Raw genomic sequence first — 9454 nt, 5'->3', positions numbered from 1 at the left:
TACAGGCCTTCACCACCATTCCTGTGCTGTCTTCCCCTTTCTTATGTACATTACTTTAGTTCTCTTCCAATTTCTCTTCCCAAGATTACATATTCACATGTAATATATTATCTGTGTGTTACAAAACACTCAGAAATGACTGAAAAAAAAAAAACTTGACCCCAATATGCCCCAGGAATTGCATACCCAAACTTTTAGTTCTTCCTCATCCTTAGAGAAGAACAAAGCTTTGTATTCTGAAAGAATTCTCTATGCTCCAAGTGGAAAGTAACATATTCAGGCTTTTCCCAGATGTAAATGAACTAAACACACTGACCCATAGAAACCACTTAACAAGGGTTCCCTTCTCTACCTCCTTCCTTCAGAAAAAGGGGGAAGGATTGCTAGAACAGCCAGAAGCCACTGGTGTACAGGATGCTCCTCCTACTCTCTGACTCTTTTTCTTGTAGTTATTTTGAGGCCGTGTGCCGTGGAGAGAGTTCTCCGGTGAGACAGCAGTCTGAGCAAGTCAGTTTGTGTAACTGGGCAGAATTAACACCTGAGCTGTTAAAGACCCTGCATTCTCAGGTAAGGGCCCTGCTGCAGCATTGAGGGAATGTAGGGACAGTGTTGAGGCTGGGTGGGCACAGATGAAAGCCCACTGTTCTGCCAGTCAGCTGACCACTTAGAACCACCCTAAAATACACTAAACCATGGAGTGAAAGTAAATCTTCCCTGAGGGAAATGGGAGTAATTTTGAAATACACTGTAGGCTGAGTCATTGGTGGGGTCATCCCAGATTTCCTTGAAGCTGGCAGAATGTACAGGGGTTCAATGCAAAGCTAATCCCATCTCTCCAGAAAAGTGCAGGTCGTCAGTCACTCGGCAGTGTCTCCCTTCCTGATCAAGACCAAAATACGATGCCAGTCACAGTTTGGGGAAGGGCATATTTTAGCTCCCCAGCTATCCCAGGTCAAGACAGAGTTTTTAGCTTTTAGGGAGTGGCTGTGAGCCTCTTCACAGCCACATCATCCTAGGAGCTGCCTGTTGAATGGATGCATGAGGAGGGTCTGGCTTGAGAAAGTTTGTGGTTTGGCCAATTCCCAGGAAATATGGTTGAGCATCACCATACCCTGCTTTATGATCCAGGACAGAGAGGTTTGGGGTGATTTAGGACTGGCTTGGCTAACTGCCTTGGTCCCAGAGGCTTAGCATTTCACTAGAATCAGAGGGTCAGGAAAGGTGTTGGAGCACGTCATCGGGTAATCTGTGCCCTTATCGCATTGGTGGCCAGCAACCACTCACCCTCCCTCCCTTTATCCACCAAGTACCTTGTGCAGTGAACATGACAGAGCTCTAAAGTACCTGGGATCAAGCAACAAAAGGCATCCAGACCAGATCCCCGTGGGTCAGCCACATACCCCATATCATTCCTGGGAAAGCATGAGGGATGCACTTGAGGTCTAGAGCTAAGAACTCAGCGCAATCAGGAAGGAAGAGACCTATGTCTTGTTCATGGTTTTACCATTAATTAGTGGTCTCAGGTAAGCACTCTACCTCTTGGTTTTGTTTTCAGGCTGTTCTGTCATATAAGGAATAAAACAATTTAGGAATACAATAGCAGATAAAAGCATCACAAGAAATTAAAATATAAATGTATATCATTTGTATAATTCTAACACCTAAAATTTAAAAATTAATAAATTATATTTCAGCACTAGGATTTGTAAAGATAACTGCCACACAGAGCCATCCTGTACCTTCCTAACACCCCCTTCCCACCCCTTGCCATGTGTTGGGAGATGTGGATCTGGCCTGGGGGCAGGGTGTTCCCCAGGGTCTTGCCTCAACTTCTCCCACATCCTGTGTGTTTTGTCTGTCCCCTGCCTTGCAGGTTGCCGGGAGACTGATCATCCGTGCAGATGAGTTGGCCCAGATGTGGAAGGTGCTGAAGATCCCAACAGATCTGTTTAATAGTGTGATGAACGTGGGTCACTTCACGGAGGAGATCGAGTGGCTGAAGTTTTTAGCCCTCGCTTCCAGCGCCCTGGGAGTTGTAAGTTAGCTTGACTGTTTTTTGTTCCTGAAGGGGAAAACTCCCTCTGGCCTGGAAGGGCAGTGCATCTGTACACAGGGTCTACTCTTCAGAGCTGATGATAAACATGCCTCTTCTCATCTTGTCCTTATCTCTAGATCAAGGTCATTTCAGTGCTCGTCAGGCAAAAGCAGGGTTTAGGAGGAGGAGAGAGAGAGGGAAACACTATCATTAGGCTCTGGGGAGAACTGACTACAGTGTAACTTTTGGATTATTTATGAATATTGCCCTCAGAAGATGTCTTTTTTTCTTTTTTTGTTTTTTTCTTTGTTTTATCTTTTTTGTTTTTTTTTTTTAATTTTTTTATACTTTTTGCCCTCAGATGTATTTTAACTCCACTCCCTCCATTCATATTCCCAGAGACATCCAAGAGCCAGCTATAGAAAAACACTTCCAAACACCTAGAATATATATTAATAGACACTTTTAAAAGGGGTACAATATTATAGAAAACTACTGTGTAATAAACAGAATTGGATGCAAAACTCAGACATAAGGAAGCAAAAACAGGAGAGAAGAGACTATTTCTGAATTTAGTCATGACATTTCCATGGATGCAGGATGTTCATACAGAATCATGCCTTTTCCAAATTTGACTTGTTTGGTATTGGAAAAGCCATTTTCCTGTTTTGAAGCAAAATATGCTGAAATCAGTTTATATGTATAGATATTTAAAGCTTGGGTATCTTAGATGTGGACTTTGTTAGACATTGTTAAAATAACAAAATGAATCAAAAACATGCTTTTGTAAAATAATCCCTGAGATACATACAAGTTTAAAAATTATTGAGAAAATAATTATCTCTGCCAAAACCAAATGGTATGAAAATGTAGTTCGAATCATTCAGCATTTCTAAACATCATCTTGTTCTTCTCAAATAAGCTTGGATTGCATATTTGACAGTTTGTTTCTGAGAAAATTTAGCAGAAATCTTGTAGCCCAACTTTTCCTATAGATTTTCCTACAGCCTTCATCATAATCATTTCTTTAGAGAGGAATAAAAAGAGGACATTTGTGGCTCTTTTTTTCTTCATTGTCCTTTATAGCATTTATACTGAATAAATCACTATCCTCCAAGGAGGAAAGGAAAGTAAGCAGCAGAGGCCTATGACTTTTCAATCAGGACTGGGATAAATCACAAACGAGAAGATAAAGTGGATTTATTTTATTAAATTCTCATAGGGTTACAGATTTTTTCACACCACATTTGGAGACGTTTTGGGGGAAATGTACCTTTAAAATTTTATCTGTAATTAATTCTGATCTTCTTGGTCTAGCTCACCCACAAAGAGTCAAATAAGAAAATACATAAATTCAGTCCAGTCCTGAAACTTTAGTCTAATGCAGTAACTGAAACAGCCTAAAGGTAAATTTCCTGGTGTCTCAGGTTTTTCTTCACCGTGCTCTCTTCTCCAAGATGGCAGCTGAATGTAGACAGAGAGAGGTGACTCTAGGACCACAGAACAGTCAAGTGAAGGGTTTCCCACATCCTGAGTCTTCTCTGGCATCTCTGGTCTCCATGGCAGTGCCCATCTGTCTGGTCACTGGCTGCTTGCAGCTTAAGTTTTTGGTCTCATTTCTCCCAGATTGGTGAAAACCTGACGATGCCTCCCCCACTGGCTCATTTCAGTTCTCAGTGGTGTCCAGGCCCTCCTTGAGTCTCTGTCAGGCTCACCTATCTGCTCCCTGGCTCTGGTGGTTTACAGCCCTCACCAGTTAGTGATGTGTCTAAATCCTTCCCTTATCCCCATACCTCAGAGTAACAAAGAGTGACTTTGGAAAGTCAATTTCTAACCCTCCCTCTGCTTAGCCCACTGTGTAGATGCTAGGTTTCCTCTGCTGTACCTGTCTCCCAAACTGGAGAGGGGAAACCGTGAGGTGAAGTGTATCTTTTTACTTTTCTTCTAAAACAGGGAGGTGGGATTAAATGTTACATGAGGTTCTTCTACCTCTGACACTCTGTGATTCTATCCCTGCTTCTCTGCTTCCTATGTGATACCCTCAGGCCTCCCTCTGAATAACAGTAAGCTCTTCCAATTCCAAGAGGCCATGAGATATCTGACTTTGCTCCTCATCATCCCCATGTCAAAGAACCCCTAGAAGTGGCCGGGCACTGTGGCTCATGCCTGTAATCCCAGCACTTTGGGAGGTAGAGGGGAGTTGATCACCTGAGGTCGGGAATTCGAGACCAGCCTGACCAACATGGAGAAACTTCATCTCTACTAAAAATACAAAAAATTGGCCAGGTATGGTAGTACATGCCTGTAATCCCAGGTGCTCGGGAGGTTGAGGGAGGAGAATCACTTGAACCCGGGAGGTAGAGGTTGCAGTGAGCCAAGATCATGCCATTGTACTCCTGCCTGAGCAACAAGAGCGAAACTCCATCCAAAAAAAGAGAACCCCTAGAAGTAAAATCAGCCTGGAATTTAAGTCTGTAAATAAAGGGTGCCCTATGAAACCAGTAATCATTATATTCATTTGCATCACATTGGACTATTTCTGGGATCTTAAATGTGGGGTTGGTAAGTGGTATGGTCTGAATGTTTGTGTCCCCCTAAAATTCATATGTTGAAATCTCAACTTCCAAGGTGATGGCCTTAAAAGTAGGGCCTCTGGGAGTTGATTAGGTCATGAGGGTGGAGCCGCATGAATGGGATTAGTGCCTTTATAAAAGTTCCCCCCTCCACCAAGTGAGGACACATAGAAAGCATCATTCATGAGGAACAGGCCCTCACCAGACAGCAAATCTGCTGGCACCTTGGTCTTGGAGTTTCCAGACTTCAAAACTGTGAGCAATAAATTTCTGTTGTTTATACATTACCCAGTCTAAGGTATTTTGTTATAGCTGAGACTAAGTCAGGGGTCACCATCTGGTGGAGACCTTGCCTCCTAGTCAATTCATATATCCTTAGAGGCAAGCCCAGAATTTCTCTTTCCTTTGCCAATTCAACAGCAAGACAGGATCTCTGTGCCATCTAGAAAAGCCAGTTTGTTCCTTATAGAAGAGTCTAGTGGCAGGAATTTTTACTCTGATAGATAATAGGCACATTTACTCTTCTTAAGCTCTCTGGGTCTAATAGACATTATTCAGAATGCGATGGCATGCAGACCTGTATTCCTCTTCCCTTCAGCACTCCTTCCTCAGGACTGGTCTATGCCACCTCCTATTCCACTGAACTGATTAAAAAGGAAGAGATCACATATGTAGCAAATAATCATGTTCACTGGAAGGAATGACATATTTTGTTAGCAAATGATTCACATTTCAAGGCTTTCACTTCTGACTTTGAAAATGAAGCTCACAAGATGCTTAAAGACTACCTCTGTGAAGTGGATCCCAAAAAAATATTGGACTATGAAGATCTGTTTACTTTAGATTTATGTCAGTTTACCAAATAACTCCAGTCCAAAGAGTTATTTATCCATTCATCCATTTATTAAATCTTAAAAATATTTTAAAATTTTATGAGAGCAATAGAATATGAAGGTTTGTTGTTTGAATAATCAATAACAGATGATGTTTAGTGTTGAGAAAGCACCTATGTTAGTTTGTTAGAGCTGCCATGACTTGGTGGCTTAAACAGAAATTTGCTGTCTCACAGTGCTAGAGCACAGAAGTTCTGAGAACAAGTTGTCAGCAGCATCGCTTTCTTCGGAGGCATTTCTCCTTGGCCTAAAAATGGTCCCTCTGTGCCTACATGTCTGGTGGCTCTCTCTTCATGTCCTAACTCCTCTTCTTATGAAGACATTCTACTGACTTCATTTTAACTTATCTTTTTAAAGGTCATATGTTCAAATACAATCACATTCTCAGCTTCTGGGGTTAAGGTTTCAACATAGGAATTTTAGGGTGAACAATTTAATCTATACCAGCATCCCATGGGACAGGGCAACAGAATAAAGCATTAGGGGTGCAGAATTTTTTTTTAACAGAAACAGAGAGGGTGAGCTGGGTGGAAATTATGAAGTTGACAGTGTGCTTCCAAATCTACTCCAAACTATTGTCCCGCGGACCTCATCTCACATGCATGACTTACCATCCTCCCAGACAGCCTCATGTATACTAGTTAGCCCCATGCCTCTCCTCCTACCCACTCTGAATTAAGTGGAAGTGCTTAGAAGATGCAGTGTTTCACAATGCTTTCCATGAGAGGACCCCCAGGGGCAAGGGAGAGGAAAGGAAGGTGGCCTGCTGCAAACTCCCAATTTTTTTGACATCATGTGGTTTATTGAATAATCTATTTATAAAATAATGCTTATTAAATGTAAATCAACAAAATTTAAATATTAATTCATTTAAAATTAATAATTATTACAAATTATTACACACCACAATTAGAGACGCACCATCTAGGCAATCATTCTATTTTGGGAGAGGATGAGAGGAGAACAGCAAACATCAACTGCTAAGGCAGGACAAGTCTCTAGCAATCATGTGGGAAGATACAGCAGCTGCTTTTTCATTCACCCAGTCACACCTGAGTCACCACTCAGGGCTGCTCTTTCACTGATCCCTGGAAGAGTGTGTCAGGATGATCTGTACATCTTCAGTTTCAGTAAACCACCAAGATCTATATGCTGACTTTCATTTCGCAACTCTTTCACTTGTAAAATTTATTCCAAGGGTGGGTTTATTTAAAGATATGAGATTAGTTCTAAGCATGACCTTTTAATGTTCAAGTTTCATTGTAAGGAGGGGTTGCTTCTGTAGTAACCCTTCTATTAAAGTTCCTGGCACTCATTGTCTACCAATATTTCCCCAGCAATAAAAGGGTTAGTATTATGTAATATAAAATAAAGCACTAGGTGATTCTATTTAGATAGACCCATATGTTTTAGAAGAACATTTATCTTGATGTTGAATACCATTTTTCCTGTATCTTCCTGGATTCTATCTTCCTGGGGAAATTACCCTACTCTTTCTTACCTTCTTCTCCTCTACTGTGGCATTGCCACAAGTATCTTGTTGGAGTATATAGGCTAGTCTATTTATCTCAGCCCGTTAGAGATAAGATTGGAGGGTAATAATAAGAAATAATTTTAATTATATAGAATGCAAATCAACTTCCCTCCTTTAGTGAGTTTATTCGGACTAAAGTAACAAATATCTTAAAGTACTTAGGAATTTATAAATTTAATTCCTTGAGTAGTATTCCAACAAAGAAAAGAGAGAAAAAAATAAAGATATCCAATACTTAATATTTTTTAGAATGAATTAGTGACATTTGAATGTAAAAATTTCAAGCTTTCTAGAAACTTAAATTGTTCCCACCTGATTTTATAAGAGCAATATTTTTGTTTTCTTTCTTGTATCTAAACGGATCTCAGAACTATTGCCTGGAAGAGTAACTTTCTCCTCATTTTATCTTTTATAGACCATTGCCAGAACACTCAAGATAGTGTGTGAGGTCTTATCATGTGACCATGATGGTGGGCCACCCCGGATACCTTTCAGCACATTCCAGTTTCTCTACACGTATATTGCCGAAGTGGATGGTGAGATCTCTACATCACATGTCAGCAGGATGCTAAGCTACATTGAACAGGAAATGTAAGTTAACTTTTACTAAGTGAAGGTGAAAGAATACCAGGAAAACAAATCTAATGGGCCAAGATAGAGTGGGATTATTATATTATACTGCTCTGGGAGCAGAAAAGTATTGTGAGGAACATGAAATATGGATCTGAAAGAAAAAGGAAAAAGGAAGGAGAAGAGGAAGGAAAAGAATTATATAGGACAATAATTCTTTGAGTGCTACTGAGACTAGCAGCAGCACCTGAGAACATGTTAGAAATGCAGAATCGCAGGCCACACCCTGGATATATGGAATCATAAACTCTAGGGGTGGGGTCTAGGAATCTGTGTCTTCATAAGCCTCCCTAGTAACTCTGACTCATGCTTTGCTATGACCAGTGGAACAGAAGTGGAGGAGGAGGAGGAAGAGGATGAGGAGGAGCAGCAGCAGGCAGTCAAGGGTTAAGAGAAAAAGAGGCCGGGCATGGTAGCTCACACCTGTAATCCTAGGATGGGTGGATGGCTTGAGCTCAGGAGTTCAAGACCAGCCTGAGCAATATGGTGAAACCCCATCTTTACTAAAAATACAAAAATTAGCTGGGTGTGCTGCTGTGTGCCTGTACCATTTAATTGGGAGGATGGCTTGAGCCCAGGAGGTGGAGGTTGCAGTGAGCCAAGATTGTACCACTTACTCCAGCCTGGATGACAGAGCCAGAGCCTGAGTCAGAAAAAACAAAGTTAAGAGAAAAAAGATCAACAGCAGAATTTGAAATGAGAGCGTTGTTTGTATATTGTCTTTCTTAAGATTAACTGTCAATGAACTAACTGCAGTTAAACCTTTTTCCAAACAGAATTGGTCCTGATGGTATCATCACAGTGAATGACTTTACCCAAAACCCTAGGGTTCGGCTGGAGTAAGAGCACAATTTTGGCCATTTTAAAGGAAAATACAGAGATGATTGTACTTCAGAATGACTGAAACCCTTATACCCTCCAAAATCAATTTTCTTGTACAACTGGTACACACGAATAAACAATTAAACAAACGTATGAAATCAGAAATGTGTGGAATTAAGATGTGAAATTGTTGGAAACAAAACATCTTCATTACCAGGAGATTAGTATTCCTCCCACATGGACACTGAGTAAAAGTGGCTGACAAAGCATGAATAGAAAATGCATCTCCAATCAAAGCCAGACAGTCAGATTTTAAAAGGTAGAATGTTAACCAGACACAGTGTGTTGTTATGCGATTGTTAGATATCATTTAGATGAGTATCTTTTATGGGGCCAATTGAAGTTTTTACCAGTTTATTTCTCCATTTGTTGGTACTGTGCTAGTCATTCATTCATCCTCTCACTCATCAATATTTATTGAGGCTAGCTATGTGCCAAGAATAGGCTTGCCAAAAAAAATACAGGACACCCAGTTAAACTTGAATTTCAGACATTCCAGGAACTATACAGGCTTCTGAGCACATGCAAATAATATCTGAATTCTGCCTTCAGGGAGCTCACAGTCTAATGCTAACATAAGACATGAACATAAATCACTTTCATGCAAATGGCTTTGAGAAGAACTAACAGTATTCCAGAAAGTGTCAGTGTCAATGAACTTTTCTGAAACCATATACGGATGTCATGGAACCCACTGGAGAAAATCCCCTACATGAGCCGAAGACCTTCTGACAATGTCTTAAAGATTTTCCTTTCTCAAAGGAAACAGATGAGATTAACAGGCTGTGATTATGGTTCTTAATGTCAGGTGTGCCAAGAACTGTCAGGGGTCAGTTCCTTCTATTTGTAATACTGTCCCTTCTTAAAAGTTGCTTTTGCTCAAAAATCATGTTATGTTATATGCATA

General features: G+C 40.6%; 1 protein-coding gene across 1 annotated transcript; it reads left to right on the top strand.

Annotated features, from left to right (window-relative positions):
- Positions 1-392: 392 nt before the first annotated feature.
- On the top strand, positions 393-8648 carry LOC116547269 (ropporin-1B-like). Its single transcript, XM_032273266.1, has 4 exons — positions 393-567; positions 1874-2035; positions 7451-7626; positions 8442-8648. The coding sequence occupies exons 1-4, from the start codon at positions 415-417 to the stop codon at positions 8506-8508; spliced, it is 558 nt and encodes a 185-aa protein (XP_032129157.1). The 5' UTR covers positions 393-414; the 3' UTR covers positions 8509-8648.
- The last annotated feature ends 806 nt before the right edge of the window (positions 8649-9454 follow it).

Source organism: Sapajus apella, unplaced genomic scaffold (assembly GCF_009761245.1).
Source record: "Sapajus apella isolate SASKATOON/1434 unplaced genomic scaffold, GSC_monkey_1.0 scaffold2530, whole genome shotgun sequence".
NCBI lineage: Eukaryota > Metazoa > Chordata > Mammalia > Primates > Cebidae > Sapajus > Sapajus apella.
Note: the sequence above shows the minus strand (reverse complement) of the source record. Positions and strands in the feature narration are given on the sequence as shown.

Coding starts and splice junctions, on each gene's coding strand:
- LOC116547269 (XM_032273266.1), top strand. CDS start 415: ATGCTCCTCCTACTCTCTGACTCTTTTTCTTGTAGTTATTTTGAGGCC. Junction 2,036..7,450: donor CTTCCAGCGCCCTGGGAGTT/GTAAGTTAGCTT, acceptor TATCTTTTATAG/ACCATTGCCAGAACACTCAA. Junction 7,627..8,441: donor AGCTACATTGAACAGGAAAT/GTAAGTTAACTT, acceptor TTTTCCAAACAG/AATTGGTCCTGATGGTATCA.